Source organism: Ascaphus truei, chromosome 2, assembly GCF_040206685.1.
Source record: "Ascaphus truei isolate aAscTru1 chromosome 2, aAscTru1.hap1, whole genome shotgun sequence".
NCBI lineage: Eukaryota > Metazoa > Chordata > Amphibia > Anura > Ascaphidae > Ascaphus > Ascaphus truei.
Window position 1 is genome coordinate 398,302,590 of NC_134484.1, and position 18,810 is coordinate 398,321,399.

Genomic DNA, 18,810 nt, shown 5'->3' on the forward strand with positions numbered 1-18,810 from the left:
ATATTGAAAGAAAACCACCACCAATAATTGAAGCAATTCACTTTGCTGCTACTGCTTACCAAAAATACAATTCTGAGTAATCCTGTTATACCTTTAACACAATGTATATAGAAACAATACATTTATATAAAATTCTTCTAGTTTTGCTATTTACGGAACATTATCATCTAATTATTAATAAAGTAAAATATATGCTTGTATGTCTTGGTGTTGATTACTATTCATTTACAGTATATTGTTCATTCATTTAATGTATTAGTATTTCATATTTAGTTGTTTGCAATTCTATCATGCCTACTTCTCTACTTTGAATGTCAATTTTATCAGTTCATGTATATGTATGTCAATTTCATACAGCCTTTATTCTACCTTAGCTAAATGCCAGAAGTATAGAATAATACATGTTTTATTGATAACTACAGTATAGTCATTTTGTAGTTTAGAACCTGACACCCACACACAAACATCAAAGACCCCTGTGTAGCATAGAACAGCCCTCATACTCATTATACACATACAACTGAAAAGACTTTAAAAAAAAAATCTATGCAGCAAATGCTACAACAATATGTAACTGTGTACCTACAGTATGCTCATTGTATTCATCAATATTACGCTTAGCACCAAAAGCTATCCGAGTAGAAACTGTGTAACAAGTGGAACAGTAATGTTATGGAGTGGGAAGCTGAAAACCTACATTAGGTGAAATAGTTCTTGCTATTTAGAGCCCTATTCAATATACTCTGAAATTTATGATTCAGCAACAAAATATTGGACTTCTGCCGTGGTCTTCACCTAATTCAATAATAATAAATAAAAAATAAAAAAAGCTGACTTTTTTCAGGGGCACAGACAGCTAAAAATATTGCGAAAACTAGATAAAATGCACTGAAAAGTGCAAAAGGGCTTGCATTTTTAAATTGTTTTCTATTCTTTAATATTGAAGATGCCAGGTACAGTGTGTGTATATCTCTCGCTCTCTAATATAAATATATATACATATACACACACACACAGCTGAACCCCGTTATAAAAAGGTGCTCGGGGTCCACTCGATACGACTGCGTTATAACCGGGCCCGCGAAAAAATAAAAAATAAATAAATGGCTGCCGCGATCAGGGGACCCGGTGGCACCCCCACGCAGGACTTACCTGGAGCAGGGTGCTGGGGATCCGACACCACAGGTCAGCCATTGTGCGCGGGGGTGGTGGTGTCTGTCTCCGTGTGTGTCCCCCTCCGTCCGCGTCTCCGCATCTCCCTCCGTCTGCGTCTCTGCATCTCCCTCCATGTGCGTCTGTCTCCCTCTGTGTGCGTCTGTCTCCCTCCGTGTGTAGGTAACAATAAAGCATTGAATAGTAGAGGGAAAAAATGGCTGCCGCAATCAGGGAACCCGGCGGCACCCCCACGTAGGGGAGTTTTAGGTTAATAGTGCAATGGAATTAATTAAACCTTTTATGGAATTGGATGAGATCCTGTTAATTGGCAGTCCAATTAATGAGGATATCATCTACGTAGGGGAAATAAGCCAGTTTGATGCTGCAGGTGGACAAGAAATTGTTTTCTAACTTTTGCCATGAACAGATTTGAATATTGAGGTGCCATTCTTGTGTCCATGGCTCTCTCCATCTTTTGTAAGTAGATGTCCTCACCATACGAGAAGTAATTGTAAGTATGAATTTGTTTAATTGTATAATAGTCTCTGTGGGATGATCTTGTTGGTCAAGGTTTTCTTGGTATACTGCTAGACTATTTTTGTGGGGAATTTTGGTGTAGAGGGATTACACGTCCATTGTACAGTAGCTAAAATGGTTCCTTCCAGTAAAGGACCAATAGCAGCTAGATTGTTCAATGGCCAAATATTCTGTATGTAGATTATATCCTGATTGTTTGGACTGCTAGTGAACAGCATATCATCCAATTTCATGAAAGGCTTAGTTAAATTCATTCCAACAGTATTTTACCATTCTCATAGACATTAATTTCCTCGGCACCATAAACTACATAAAAGGACAAGAAAATACAGATATCCCTATATCACACACACACAGACCGATCTACTGTACATACCTAAGAAACAAGACACAAGAAACATGTTATAATTTATGGCCAAGCCATAAGATACTCCAGGGACCATATTCTGAGGAGGAACTTCTTAAATCAAGGTGAAAATCTGTCTGTCTCCGTGTGTAGGTAACAATAAAGCATTGAATAGGAGAGAAAAAAAATGGCCGCCGCGATGAGGGAACACGGCGGCACCCCCCCGCAGGGGAGGAGAGGGCCAAATGAATCCACAGGTATTTAACACTTTACATACATGAGGCCCTCTGGATTGGAGAGTGTGTTTGTCCGTCCGTCAGCAATAAAGCTTTGGAAAAAAAAAACGGGAGCTACGCTCACACTGAGTTATAAGCGTATCGCACTATAAAGGGGTTGAGCTGTACTGTATATGTGTACATATATATATATATATATATATATATATATCAAATCTGTGTCATGTTAACCAAGCTTAATAATCAAAAACGATACCGTTATGTGGCTAACGAAATGCTTTTATTTTTTCGAGCATTTGAGATACATTGATATCTTCTTCCGGCGGTGTTACAAAGGATAAAGCAAGAAAGGTTTTTTACTTAAAAACAGTGCATCCTGGAACGTATCTGTGACTGAAGCCTGTCCCTCCCCCATGTGCAGTATGCAATGTATGATTTAAGGTGTTAAATGGTCCCTGAATGTTAGTGTGTGTGTGTGCGTACTTCTTACCCTATGAAAAATGTGGTCCTCCGTGATCTTCAGGGTCAATGACTCCCTGGAACTACCGCTAAAGGATAATCCAATAGGTTTAGGCCCAACAATAAAAAAGCTCCAATTAAATAATCCAATAATGTTATAAAAAAAAAACATAATTCTAATCTCTGCTACTTGACAAACCAAAAGGGGAAAAAAGAACACAAATACCACAAACCAAAAAATGAAGTAACTTAATAAATGTATGCCACTTACACGTTTGTATATATTCGTTCTCTTTATTTAGTCTTTTGGACATTTCTGCTGCACGATACTGCCCTCTCCTGGTTGAACTCTCTTACTACACTTTGTGCTTCTTTTGCCGGTACATCCTCCTCCTCCTCACTCCCACTCACCGTTGGTGTACCCTGGGGCTCTATTCTAGGACCCCTACTCTTCTTCATTTACACTTCTTCCCTTGGTAAACTATAACGGTTTTCACTGATGATTACCAAACCTACATCTCCTCTCCCTTTCATTCTAGTCTCGTGCCACATGCAATCCTTCTACGACCTCCTTTTTATCTCGAATGTGTTATGAAATATATTGAATCAAGAAGAAAATTATTAAAACTATGTGTATTAATGAGATAGGTAAAAACCAATAAAAATAAATAAAAAAAGTCCCCCCTTCAGAGATCTTTAATTTGCAATGCTATGGGGATTATTTTGCTTGGAAACCACTACTCAAAAGTGCAATTTTCACAGCCACTCATACGAGATTGTCTGAAGGAATTCATTTTTATAGTGTACTATCTACTAAATGTCATCATGTGAAAAGACCGTAAGAACTGTGTTCTTGTTTACCAACACGTATAAATGAACCAATAAACGCTACATCATTTACTGTAGGTTGAAAGAATACACATTTCTGTTTTCCCTTATTGCACATACAGTATAACTCCATAACGAGCTCACAATACAAATAATGTTGCAAACCACAGCAAAAGATGATTAAAAATAGGTCTTTACCTCCACCTTGTGGAAACATAAGGTGATTACAGTTAAATGTAATTCTGTTTCTGCTAGCCATAACCAGACACTAAAGTTATTATGCATAAGTAAAAACCACCACCGTACAGCAAATTTAAATGTCACTTGTGAGCACATTCACATGTCTAAAACAGGTCTGCAACCCTGCCTTTCCCCATTATCTCTTGACATACAAATGCTTCCTCTGCGGCCAGGGATTCTGTGAAATTGCATGCAAATGAGCATGCAGAGTGCTAGCCATATAAAGTATTATATAGACATTTATATTAAAAAAAATACAAGTTGGAAAAAATAGTGCAGAGTTGGGGAAAGACCCACCCCAGACATTGATAGGCGCAAAAAAAATTAAAAGCAACAGCAAGAGGTAGTAACCCGAGGGAAGACTGCCAGGTCTTCAGTTCCCCCAAACGCATGAGGCTGTGCACTCAAGATGGCTGCCGAGCGGGAGTGAAGCGCCCCCAGCAGCAATAGCGGCAGCTGGGTGCAGGACACGGCATGAGAACGGAGGGAGAGACGCCAGTGGATCACCCACCCCGGAGCTCAGGAGGGCTGACAGCCACTGAGCGCCGGCCGGAGAGGTCAAAGAGGGGAGGCTGGGGGCGGCGGAAGACGGCCGTCTTGTCCCGAGGCCCAGCTGAGGTGCCGACTGAGCAATCGGGTGGCCGCGCTCCCTGTCCCGATGGAGGTGACTATGCACATACGCCGCACGAACACAGGCACTCAAGGGTTTAATGCTATCCATTATCCGACAGTTGCTACTGACTCCGTCCCTGCATATTGGTACACATCATACCTGTGATTACTCCTTACCCTGCAGCTGTGGGCTGCCCTGCATTCATTACACTACAGCTGTGTGTTGCCTTTTCATTGGCTGCCTGCTCTTTAAATGCTAAGTCAGCCCTCCTCCAAACTGGCTGAGCATAAACTCGTCAGTGTGTGCTTACCTCAAGTTTCCTGGTATCCTGCCTTATATTCGGATAGAAACACTGGATGGTGCTCTAACACTCTTAGGCCGCGGGCATAGTGCCTCGGGCCGCGCTGAGTCGTGCTCCTGCTCTGCCTCGCCTGCTCAAGCTGGTGCTTTTTTGCGTCCCAGCAGGCGACTCAGTGAACGTGCTTTGGGGGTGGGGCGAAGGCGTGGCGGGAGGCAGGGCTAGTCCCTTGTTCCCATTGGATGGTTGCGGTCACGTGACTGCTCCTCCGCTCCCCTCAGCGGCGAAATTTTAAATCTGGCTGTCTCCTTCAATTTGCTGAGCCTCCGCATGCATGCGGAAGCGTGCGGAAGGGGATACTAAAGCCGCACTGATTACAGATGAAGGGGGTAAGTTCACCTGCTCAGGGGGCTCAGCGGGGTCTGTGCTACCATGTCCCAGGCCTAACGCTATGTTTAATACAGTGTGTAAATACCAATAATAAATGGTGAATGTATAAACCAATAATGAATAGTGAATTTATAAATGATGATGTGAAATCACTAAACGTGAATATATATAGATGTACAATATAATAACCATACACCACCACGTGCTGATGTGAAAGATAGTAATAAAAGGCAAACAAACGTCTTCTCAACCCTTAGTATAGACTGTCTCACAGTCTTATCACACACATTTTCCTCCAAATCCCAGGGGAGCGATGTAGTCGGCCATGAAAAGAAAAAAACAATTTATAGTGCAATAATGCTACAACAGTGAAGGTAAAAAATAAAAAAAAGGGGGCTCCAAAATGACTACTCACACTTGAATAGTAGTAAAGTAACACAAATCTAGTCAGTGGCAATGATGTCGCTGGATTCAGGATATGCTAGATTCAGCAGATCTCAAAATTAGAAAGATACACAAGCCATAGTGCAGATCACACAAACATTTATAAAAACTATGATAAATCACAAATTAAGGCTTATAGCAGTGATTTCCAACCTTTTTTGTTTGGAGGAACCCTTGAAGTATTTAGAAAAATCTCGGGGTACCCCTATCTGGCTGACACATATTAAGTTAGACAGGGGTCAGTCACAACATTTCACACCTCACGAGCCACCTCTATTTCCCACCCTCTACCCATGTATTTCTCTCCCATCCATCTCACTAACTCTCCCCCCTCCCACCTCGCATGTATTTATCCCTTGCGTCTCACTCTTACGCCCTCTTTTCCTCACTCACTCCCTCCTGCCCCCCCCCCTTCTCTCACTCGCCCCTACCTTCCGTCAATTATACCACTCTCTCTCAATACACCCTACAAAATACATACCAAAAAAAACACCCCCAGAGGGGGTATGTGGTCCATAGGAGGAACACCTGAGACTGCTTAAAGGAGCCCCAGGTGGGAATCACTGGAACCCTGGTTGGGAATCACTTGCTTACAGTATGGCAGTCAATCAAGGGCACTGTAAGTGTATGGTGTGTCAAGGATTGGACTTCGGCTGAAGTGGATCCCAGTGGCAGGAACAGCAGGGAACGAAGTAGGGGTCACAAGCCGAGATCAGAGGCAGGCGGGCAGGTAGCGAAGTCAGGAAACAAGCAGGGGTCCGAGGCAGGCGGCAGGTAGCGAAGTCAGGAAACAAGCAGAGGTCGGCAACGAGGAAACTGGAACAGGATGATAGCAATAGCTAGCACAGCAGTAAACACAGGAACCTTGCAGGAGCTAAGGAACCAGTATAAACAGGCAAGGAGGAACAGGAAAGGGAGGTTTATATAGGCAGGCTGAGAGGTGGAGCACAGGTGCAGAGGTGTCAGGTATCAGAGTCTGGAATGTTCCTTAGTTTAGCAGCAGCAATCCCGGTGGACAAGTATAGGTACTGCACGCTAGAACAAGACATTGAGAGTGGCAGCAGTCCCGGTGGCCAAGCATGGGTACAGCAGGCTAGAGAATATGACATGGTGTAAGCTTCTAGCAAGTCACGACCTCACCGCTACACCGCTCTTCCGCCCGCACTCCGATTACTTAAGCATCTGCTTGCTTCCGGTGACGTCAGGTCTACAGAAAACACCCTCCAAAACTGTCAGGGGAAACCTCAGGATATCCTGCCTTGCCTTGTCTTGCTTCCAGTTCCTTTGGGCCCTGCTTGCGCCCGGACTCCTGACTTCTCTGACCCTTGGAGCACGGCTACGGACTGGACTATTCTGATCTCTCTATCCCTGGACCCCGGCACTGCATCAACGACCATCCAACCTCCTCCTCTCCTCGACCATGGCAAGTACCTCAACTAACCCGACCTCTCCTACCTTGACCTGGCTTCACGACTACCACTCTGCACTCCGGACGTGTCTGCTCGGTTGTTGGTCGGTAACTATCAATATCCCCACCTCAGCCTCGCGGTCCCGCCTTGTTTGTGGTGAGCACTCGTGACACTCTATTGTAATCATGAAAGAAGGGAAAGACCCCTCGCTATGCCCTTGTTACAGACCCATTTCCCTGAAATACACAAACATAAAACTTTTCGCTAAAATTCTGGTGTACAGACTAAACAGGAAATTAAACACTCTTGTTCACCCAGACCAGGTGGGCTTCACCCCAGAGCATCAAGCCTCAGACAATATACGCAGAGTCATTAACATTATACACAATAGCAACACGAACCAAAGACCCACGTTGGTCTTGGGGTTGGATGCAGAAAAGGAATTCGACAGAGTAGCTTGGCCTTTTATGTTCTGGGTACTCAGGGAGGTGGGCCTTCATGAAAATTTTATCAATGGCATTAAAGCGCTATACTCCAACCCAACAGCCCAAAGTCACAAAGGGCACCCGCCAGGGATGCCCACTATCCCCCCTGCTACTTGCTCTCTGCATAGAAGCATTGGCCTCAAAAATTAGATCAAACGCAGAGATACAGGGAGCCCCCATAGGAGATAAAATATACAAAGTATCCCTTTTCGCAAACAACATTTTACTGCCCCTGACTAGCCGCAAAACATCTCTACAGAGCCTGTTTGCAACACTAGATGAATTCGGGAAGGTGTCAAATTTTTAAATTAACCATACCAAATCGGAGGCTCTAAACCTCCATATACCCAAAGAAATAGAGAACGATCTGAAAAAGAAATTCCCTATTAAATGGAAGCTAGACAAGATAAAGTATCTTGGAGCGTCTATCACAAAAACATGAGGGCATCTTTGGCGCAGCCTACCCAAATCTCATTAAAACTTTGAAAAAAGATCTATAGACCTGGTCAGGGCACCAGATTTCATGGTCAGGCAGGATCACTTCGGTTAAAATTAATCTATTACCTAGACTGCTGTACCTCTTCCAAGTACTACCAGTAACAGTCCCAATACAAGTCATCAGAAATTTAGAGAGAGAGAGATAACTACGTTTATCTGGAATGGAAGGAAACTCAGAATCAAGAAAAAGTTAAAGGTGCTTCCTCTGACTCAGGTGGGTCTGGGACTTGGCTAAACACGATGAAGCAGCCAGGATGAGTTCACTAATCTATTGGTCGTAGCACTGAGTACAAACCGTGGGTGGATATTGAGGTTGAAAGCCCGGACCAGAGACATAACACTTCTGTGGCTAAAAAAGGAAAAACAGGCTAACACACTATAGGGAACATCCAGTCTTAGCACACTCCCTACACATCTGGGACAAAAGCTGTAAACATAAACAGGTCTTGTCTATTCCATCACCACTGACTCCGATCAGATTCAATCCTGATTTCCCCCCCAGCATACCACTCAAATGTTTATAAGAGTTGGGCCAAAAAGGTCTGCCTTCTATTGGAGACATGCAAAATGTAGGCAAGATAAAGACATTCCCTGAACCAAGAGAGGAATATGGAATTCCGAACTCGCAACTATTTCATTATTTGCAGCTCAAGCACTATGTTTCCTCGTTACAACCGAGCGATGTTTATAATAGATCCCTTACTACTTTTGAGAATTTGTATCAATCAGGAGAAAACCATAAGAGGACAATTGCCCAATTTTACCAGATCCTAATACATCAATTTAGCGGGCAAACAAGCAAAAACATCTCAGACTGGGAAAGGGATAAACGGTAGGCCCCCAAAGACGAAAACGGGGGAGACATATATGAAAGGGTAGCCAGAGCCTCTCGATGCTCAGCAGTTAGAGAAACTAACCTAAAAATACTGCACAGATGGTACCAAACACCTGCGCACCTACATTATTTTTCCCCCACTAGCTGTCCCCATGTGCTGGTGCAACGGTGGCCAGCTAGACACGTACAAGCATTAATGGTGGTCCTGCCCCAAGATAATCCTTTTCTGGGGAAAGATCAGAAGATTAATAAAAGGTCTATTAGGAATAGACCTGCCATGGGACATGGAAACCATGCTACTTTTAAAACCAATAGAGGACATGGAGAGGAACATGAACCTTTTAGCAACACAAATTCTGTCGGCAGCAAAGGCAGTAGTTGCAAAGCACTGGAAGCCGAACGACCCCCCACCCTTTATAGCAGTAAAGCACAAACTAAATCATATAATCAGAAAAAAATGCACACAATGCGCACCAGGGATTAAAATTGGGTAGAAAATATTTATTAATACAAAAGATAACTGAGGGGATCCAACCCCACCTCAGTACACATACACACTAGATCCGGGTAAATAAAGCAGAAATACCCACACACAGAATAGGATGTATCTACTTAGACTAGATCTAAACACAACATTACATTACAGCGTACAAGGGTCCGGACCACACCACCGCAGAAATGTCGCCACCGCACGAACTTCCTGCAAGCGCCGTCTCAGCCTGACAGCATACGCGCAGTGACCTGTCGTGACCTCTACGCGTTTCGCACTACGTGCTTCGTCAGGAGGACCCTTGTACGCTTACCAGCGGGACCCGCTCGGCACTTCAGTGTAAGTTCCCGTCTCCCCCTTTCAGACTCAGGCAGTTGTTCAGCTCTATTATTAGCAGATATCTGGGTCCATGTATCCTTTATTTTTGAACATTCATGTCTTTTTATTTATTTATTTATTGTAATACTGTGTTTAGATCTAGTCTAAGTAGATACATCCTATTTTGTGTGTGGGTATTTTTGCTATATTTACTTGGATATAGTGTGTATGTGTACTGAGGTGGGGTTGGATCTCCTCAGTTATCTTTTGTATTAATAAATATTTTCTACCCAATTTTAATCCCTGGTGCGCATTGTGTGCATTCTTTTCTTGTCATCACAAGGTGTCCCCGTTCCGGGGGTCACCTTGCTTTAGGAGTCAGTTGGGGAGACGCTCCACATACTGTACATGCTGCAAGGGGATTAGTGCTTCCAGCAAACTTTACATCTGCAGCACGAGCGCTGAATTTCTTATTTCAACTGAATCATATAATCACCATGGAGAGACTCACTGGCCTAATATATGACAGGTACAACAGACGGGCTGAAAAGACGCTAACATAGGTACTTGTATGTATACAACTGACTGTATGCTCCCTGCGTGGAGGCCAAGTGGATGTAATCCACCCCCCCCCCCGCCCTCTTTTTGTTTTCTGTATTGATTATCTGCTATCCCAGAGTTGAATATTACTAGAGAGACTCAAAGAAGAAAAGTACAAACACAATGTGTTAAACCAAATATATACAGTAGAGGCAGTGCAAAAACTAATACAAATTACTAACGTAGAGGACAATAAGTCCTGAGACCAGTCCACTTGCGGTGGGGCAGAATATCCCTAGTGGGGGGAAGGTGGTCTGGAGACCTATACGGTTCTTCTCCCAAACCCAAAAGACAAAAGTACTTAACAATATTGAAGTCCTCCTTGGTGCCAAATAACCTATTAGAAGATGATAAATGCAATCCTTAGATGTAGATGTCCAATGTGCTGTGATTAGCAGATCAGAGTTGCTGGTACTTCTCAGATATGGCTGCAGAATGAACACAAAAACAAGCATACATAGCACAGAAACTGTCACGGGAGACTCCTGTGGCGGGTAGGATCTCGGTGGCCAGAACAGCAGGAGCGTAGTAGGGGTCACAAGCAGAGATCAAAGGCAGGCGGCAGATAGCGAAGTCAGGTAACAAGCAGGGGTCCGAGGCAGGCGGCAGGTAGCGAAGTCAGGTAACAAGCAGAGGTCGGCAACGAGGAGACTGGAACAGGACAGGCGAGCAGGGACAGGTCTGGGAGCAGGGACTGAGAACGGGAACAAACAGGGACAAGCCAGATTACCAGCAAGGGCCTTACTGCGAACAGACTCAAATACAGGTACAGGAACAGATCAGGATCAGAGGCATGTGCATAGGAGTCTGACTTGAAACAGAGGCAAGGGAGGAACAGGAATGGGAGGTTTATATAGGCAGGCTGAGAGGTGGAGCACAGGTGCAGAGGTGTCAGGTATCAGAGTCTGGAATGTTCCTTAGTTTAGCAGCAGCAATCCCGGTGGACAAGTATAGGTACTGCAGGCTAGAACAAGACATTGAGAGTGGCAGCAGTCCCGGTGGCCAAGCATGGGTACAGCAGGCTAGAGAATATGACAGAAACGTTTAAACACCTATAGTTACAATAATAGCGCGATTGTATTGTATGTCTTTATTTATATAGCGCCATAAATGTACATAGCGCTTCACAGTAGTAATACATGTTGTAATCATATAAATAACAAATAATATATATAACAGGTCATGGGAATAAGTGCTTCAGACATGAAAGTAACATTAAGGAAGAGGAGTCCCTGCTCCGAGGAGCTTACAATCCAATTGGTAGGTAGGGGAACATATAGAGACAGTAGGAGGGAATTCTAGTAAGTGTGTCTGCAGGGGGACAAGCTTTATGTATCATGTGTCCAGGATAATCCACAGTGCTATTCATATGCTTTTTTAAGCAAATGTGTCTTTAGGTGGGTCTTAAAGGTGGATAGAGAGGGTGCTAGTCGGGTATTGAGGGGAAGGGCATTCCAGAGGTGCGGGGCAGAAAGTGAGAAAGGTTTAAGGCGGGAGAGAGCTTTAGATACAAAGGTGGTAGAAAGAAGACATCCTTGAGAGGAACGTAAGAGTCGGGATGGTGCATAGAGAGAAATTAGGGCTGAGATGTAAGGAGGGGCAGAAGAGTGTAAAGCTTTAAAAGTGAGGAGTAGAATTGAGTGTAAGATACGGGATTTGATCTTGATGAAAATTACTCACACTCAAAAAAGAAGTGTTGTCCATGGAGCAATGTATCAGACTTGTTAATAGGTGATGTAGCCACTATGATGCATCAATGGCAGTTCCGTGATGGCCCAAAAAATGGGAGAGATATGCAAGTGTAAAAACTAAAGCACAATTTAAAATGCACTTCCAACTAAATGCACACTTACAATTTGGTTGGTGCCTTCATAAAACGCCATTCGCAGCATGCGCAGGTACTAGCGGTCAGCGTTGGCATCAGTTACTGGAGTGAAGACACTGTCTCGCGTCGCAAACGCACTGGAGACACTGAGTCTCTCCTGGATGATGTCACCAATCGGCCTCCACCTTTGTCTGCACACTGTTACGTAGATTAGCTCCGCCCTATGTGTTTCCTGGCCTCGGTCACTTCCTCAGGGGTATTAGCTACTCACAATGTAGTCCCGGTTTAAATAGTCCATCTTTGCTAATTGCTATTTAAACAATTAGGAAGTAGAAACAAATGATAGGCAAGACTACAGAAAACCTGAAAAAGCTAAACAAATTACATAAACATATACATAGCTGCAATAAAATAAAACAATTAGAATAATTGCCTGTTAGTACATATTAAATATATGTTGAAATATACATAAAAACATATTGCATATCTATTAGAAAACCGAAAAAAATACATATCTCCCTGATTTTTTGGGACCATAAAGGAACTGCCATCATAGCAGCTACATCACCTATTAACAAGTCTGATACATTGCTCCATGGACAACACTTCTTTTTTGAGTGTGAGTAATTTTCATCAAGAGATATTGTATCTATAGGTGTTTAAACCTTACTGTGCTATGTATGCTGGTTTTTGTGTTTATTCTGTAGTCACATTTGAGAAGTCAACTCTGATCTGCTAATCACAGTACATAGGACATCCAAGGATTGCATTTATCATCTTACTTCTAAAAGGGTATTTGGAGGCAAGGAGGACTTCAATATTGGTAATTACTAGAGACTCGGCATACTCGGACCTTCCCATTTATAAATGACAGTTACGTTGATATAAAATTGGCAAGAATTAATTAATTGAGCACCTCGTTTTGATTAAATACTGTGGTGGTTTTGTCAACAGTATTGCCATTGAAGTGAATGATGTTATTGCATGTTAAAAACAACGACCATTTAGTGCAAGGGTGCGCAAAGTTTCTGCGCAGCGCCCCCCTGCCTGTCAGCCACGGCACTCACACGCCCCCTTGCCGGTGAACTGGCGTCATGTGACGTAACATGACCCCGCAGCGGCATTTGACGCGCTATACCAATTTGACACTGCGTTGCAATGGTGACGCGTCCTGAAGCCGGCTGAATCCCGGTAAGTTGAGGTTGCAGTGGCCTCGCGCGGTTCCCTGGCATTTCATTTAAATGCCTCGGGGAAGAGCGCTGGGCCTCTGCAACCACCGTGGCCCCCAAAAAATATCCCACACCCCCCACTTTGTGCACCCCTGATTTAGTGAATGAGAGCCTGAATCTTGTTCGGTTTATACTTTAATTCAAATATGAATAGGTAGTTAGTTTCAGATAATCACCAAATCAAACAATCCTGGTTTAGAGGCTTACAGTTGAGATTGTTTCATTTCATGCGAGAGATAAAACCAGAGCAGGCAGAGGCGATCACTGATAATCTAGTACAGGTGACCAGCATATGTCCACTGACTGAAATACATACAGATTGTTACCTTGCATCACGGCCCACGTAACCGGGACATTTAAACTTGCAGGAGATACAAACACACCATACTGGGGCCTGTACCTCAGGAAGCATGGGGTCCCTGGACCAGAAAGTAATGCGGTTCAGGTTCGGAGACCCCCGGCTTCAATCCTATGTAGTAAAAATAAATTATACTCCGTCTGATGCAAATCGCTAATCCTATCTCACCACACTTTAGGTGGAGCAAAAAAAAAATAGGAGTATTTAAGACGCGATTTGCATCTCGGAGCTGCTTGAATAGCACGGTTAAAAAATATGCAAGTTTCCGCATTTTTTTACCTACCACATGGTTTGTTTTTGCAAGAGTGATAACGCTTGTAAAAAAGCCGTTTACAAGCGTTCTGAATATATACACATGCAAAATCACTTGTTAAGTGCATTTATCGAAGCTACTTTACATTTATCGAAGCTACTTGAATAGGCCCCCTGTGTGTCAATTAATGCATAAAATAAAATGACGTTTAGTAAATTCACAATGCAGTACAAAAACATTACATCGTTTTTTTGTGTGAACCAAGAAGAATGAAGTGTCCATGTCAAGCTTAGGGAAGCAAGTCAATTAAAAAAAGAAGCGCAAAATACACACAAAAAATCTTATGACAAATTACAGGCTGTCTGAAATATTGAATAGCAGAAAAAGCTAGTGCAAAAAGCACAAAAAATTCTATTATATGTGACAATTAATTATCAAGTGACATAGATACGTGAGAATAAATTAATGCAGAGAAAGGCTATCCCTAATTTGCCTGGTGTAGCTGATGTGAGTTGTTTTCCAACTCCTGCGACAGAAAGAGAACATATGACAGAGCGCAAACAGGCACAGTGAGTAATATGTGCAGCATAATAGCAGTGAAATGAATGTGTCAAACACAGATGGTGCTCAAAACAGTGAATGGCGACCTACTCGCATTAGGCGAGTAGAAATTAAACGATAAATAAATCCTTAACAGTAGCTTGGTAATGGATATGCCATGATGATCATGATAAGACAAAATGCAAGATTTCAGACACTACAACCTCTAATGAAGCTCTGAGGGGGGAAACGCGTTAGGCATCGTTTGTAGTAGAAGCGCGCGATGGAGTGCATGGCATCGCACACACCTGTCGCCCGAGCGATGTGTGCACTCTAGATGGAGCCGATGGGGAATGCGTGGCCGTGACGTCACCAGGCTCGTTCGCCCTCATTGGCTGAACAGCTCACGTGACACGCGAAAAAACTAAAATTATTTGTCGGCTCAAAATTCTGCCGCGCGGTCGCTCTTCACCGCTTGCGCGCACTATGGCCGGCCCGATAGAGCTGCTGCATTTTGTTTGCACTGCACGCACCGTCGCACACACTGCAAATCGCAGCTTTGGGCTTCTTTAAGAGACTGAAGGTTGGTGCCTGTGGAGACGCGGAAGAGACCGAGACCAGGGTGTTGCCTTGTCACGGCCGGAAGTGACGTTACAAGCCGAAACAGAGGACTCGTGCATCCACAGCACTGAGAGGACTGGAGCGGTCAGCTTTCTGTGAGACCCTTTGTGGTGTATCTGCGCTTCTCCTGTGGGCTAATTGTGAGTGTAACATGTACAGACTTGTGTATTTTAACTCTATACAGTATCACACTATGCCTTCTCTCTTTTCATGTATTCATCATGATCATCATTGCATATCCATTACCAAGCTACTGTTAAGGATTAATTTATCATTTACCCACCTAATGTGAGTCATTCACTGTTTTGAGATGTTTAACACATTAATTTCACTGGTATTGTGCTGCACATATTATTCACGGTGCCCGTTTGCGCTTCATAATTTCTCTGAAATATTGGGATGTTACAGTATGAGTGTGACCACCAACATTAGTTCATCTCTGTACTTCCAGATGCACTGCTATACACTGCAGGTCCATCCTACATAGGTTTAGGTCCATATTTAACATGCGATTCCATAAGACACTTTACTGTACATTCAAGTAAATGAGCCATAAGGGGTCTTCTGGTGCAGCATTGTTTAGTAAATATGGACCTTTCTGAAAGCATTCTCAGGTTTGTTGGTCCAATTATATTTAAGTCAACAACAAAAATCAGGACCTTGTTTTCTCACATTTAATTTTAGCTTGAAAGTTGGCTGATTCTGACAAACAGGAGGAAATTAATTATGTTTAATAATTACATTTGCCCTTTTTACACTTACCTCCCATTCCTCCATGAAGAGCTTGGCTTCCCCAGAGCTGGCATTTTTGTGTCTTCTGAACTCATCTTTTACATACTGGTCTCCTAGGGCCTTTAGGTGCAGAGGCAACGTCCGATGAAGCAGCAGGATCTTCCTGTAGAGGGACCTCACCTGGGACAGGTGAAGGGAGGGAACGGACATTTCTGCTCCAGAGCTGCACAGAGAAATAGCATAATCAGAACAGCTGGACCTAGCAAGATAACAGAAACCGTGCAATGTATTTAAAGGACCAGTTTATTTAACAGTGATGGTCAATCTACGGTAATAGAAGGACCCAGACACTGCCCTGACACTCTCAAAGTCTGTATGTACTGTAATTGCAATGAAAATTCTGTATAAAACTTTAAAAGCCGTTTATTTAACACCCTTTTTTCTACCTAGAGGGGAACCAGGGTGTCCCCAGGGCTTAAACACGCTGTTTTTTTTTTTATCTCTGTGGACCTCCTGGTTCCCAAGATATTTACCGGTGTCAAAGTAGCACGTTCCAGTCTCCTCCTGGGAAAACAAAATGGCGGTTTAAATCTCACACATCATGTGGGCCACAACATCAAACAGAATCTAAAAAACAGGGCGTACCAGAGCTACTTTTACCGGCAATACGGATCGCAGCCGGGGGTCCGGGAGCTGAAAAAAACACGGTTCCCATCCTGGTAAAAAAAAAGGGGGGGCTGGGGGGAGGCCATGGAAAAAACTGCAGCTTTAAAATAGACTTATAACACATTAATAGTATAGGAGGCTTGATGATATCTCGAGACAGCTGCATCAGTAAGGAACTATTTATAAAGATGTGTAATTTACAATTTGGTCATTAATCTAACAGAAAGACATTGTCAGTGTATCAGAGTATTTTGCTGCATCGCGTCACATAGGGGCTCGTGTATATGCACCTGTATGATTGCCGCATTTATCAAGTTCTGCATCTCTTTCTATCATCTTTCTCTCATCTTTCTCTATTCGCCGTGCAAGAAAAAAAAATCAATCTTAATTTCTTGCATGGTAAAAAAAACTCGGGCTAATAGGTCAATGTCACTGAATTTTAGCACCAATCAATAACAACTCTCTCTCTCACTGAAGACCATTCAATTGGAATGACATTATTTTAAACCAGAACTCCAAAATATCCCTGTTTCGGGTTGTAGTAAGCAGACCTCTCTGGTCTAAGCTTGTCAGTGCTGTACGGCCTACAGATCAATGTGGTGACTGCCCCAGCAGAATAGGAGTGGGCCAACGCACTTGATTGACAGGTTTCTCTAATTTGACGCTAATGGGTGAAATGCAAAACATTGCCAAGCAGACACTCTGCTCTTCATACAAAGACCCTAAAAATAATAATAATAATAATAATAATACTTACTATGTAACAATATTACAAATAAATGCACACTGAAGAGGCCACAGTTATAGATATAACCAAAATATAGAGCCATGAGTGACAGGGTCAAATTATATAAGCACTCATAGAAAGTCCTAAATAAAACTACGGAAGCAAACTTGTGTAACAACAACATTGTATCATGTGTATATTAGCTAAATGACATAAGCGGACCACTTATCACAGGATTTCGCATTTGACAGCTTTTTACAATGCAGGGTCACTTACCAGAAATTCAAACGCCAAATGCAAAATTTGTACCTCACTAGGCACTGTACTGCTGGCCTGGGAAGTAAACGATCAGGTGGTCAGCTGTCCTTGCTTCTGATTAGCTGCTCCTAGACCGGAAATGAAGTTAAGAATTCATCTTTGTTACGGGCACACATTCACATACTGGTATGTGCACTTCCGCCTGTCAGCTGCAGGTGGCGCTGTGGTAATGGCAGTGAATCTAATCCGTTCAGTGTTATAGAAAATACATTGGCAGTTCTAGCGGTGGGGAATGGTTTTGATGTGCGCTGTCGGCTAATATTTAAAAACATTTTGTATACAGGATCAATGTTCAGTATTTAAAATCAGCTGTTGATTGTATGTGCATTATTATATTCCCACTCAGAGACCTGCCAAGTGTTGCATCAATTTTAGCATGAGGCTTGAAGGGGGTTTATGCAACAACAGTGGTCAATGTGTGATAGTGTTTGGGGGGGAGAGGGATGTACTGTACTACTTTTTGTAAGCTACTTTTACCACTGTTTGTTTAACAATGCAAAAGTGGTGCAATTCTTTGGCAAAATAACTATTATATGTGTTAAAGAATAAAGGCCCATTGAAATCAATAGTATTTTTTATTTGATACATGTGGTGCAGTTGTTTTGCCCCAGAATTGCTCCACTTTTGCCTTAAAACAAAAACTCACAGACTTTAGTGTCCTGAATTTATTGGTAATATCCTACCTAACTCAAGCTGTTTACGACAGCTAAGTGTCCAAAATGTGGGAACAGTTTACAGTACCTGCTCTTAAAAGAATACTTTGCTTTTGAGTTAAATACAGTATCACAAGTGCATTTACTGGAAATGAATAAACAGGACAGGTCACCTGGTCAACACTCTATAACGTGGCGTCTCACTGTTGCTGGTTGTTGGCACCAAAAAGTGCTGCAGCCACTCACCACAATTGCAAAACATACAGGACCCCTATAAGCTCATATTGAACCCCCAAAATAACCACAACATATATATATATATATATATATATATATATATATATATATATATATATGCGTATATATATATATGCGTGTATATATATATATGCGTATAAGTGTCAAAGAGGAGTGCTACTGAGCATGCAATATATATTTAAAACCAGATACAGAACATGAAACACAGACAGAGCTCAGTGCTACATCCAAAGACACTAATACACGGTACAGTGCCTAAATATATATATATATATATATATAGATATCTTTTGAATAAAATGGTCTTTTAGTTTAACTCTTTGGCCAAAGTGTTGTAAGCCCTTGAGCCCCTCCAAGGCAGACCACGTCTCAAGGGTCCTAACACTAAAATAGATTCTTAATAACCTGTACATTACCAGGAAGAATGATTTATAATAAATCTGTCAAAA

General features: G+C 42.6%; 1 protein-coding gene across 4 annotated transcripts in view; it reads right to left on the minus strand.

Annotated features, from left to right (window-relative positions):
- SDHAF3 (succinate dehydrogenase complex assembly factor 3) overlaps positions 1–17,492 on the minus strand; it is a 92,605-nt gene extending 75,113 nt beyond the window's left edge. The window contains exons 1-3 of one of the 4 annotated variants that reach the window (XM_075587290.1): positions 17,409–17,433; positions 16,273–16,303; positions 15,770–15,962 (exon numbers count right to left, since the gene is read on the minus strand). In XM_075587290.1, the coding sequence (XP_075443405.1) occupies positions 15,770–15,949 (180 nt within the window). In that variant the 5' untranslated portion in view covers positions 15,950–15,962; positions 16,273–16,303; positions 17,409–17,433. Of the gene's footprint in view, positions 1–15,769; positions 15,963–16,272; positions 16,304–16,384; positions 16,475–17,408 lie in introns of those variants that run through there. The other 3 variants (XM_075587289.1, XM_075587288.1, XM_075587291.1) reach the window with 3 other exon arrangements.
- Positions 17,493–18,810: the final 1,318 nt, after the last annotated feature.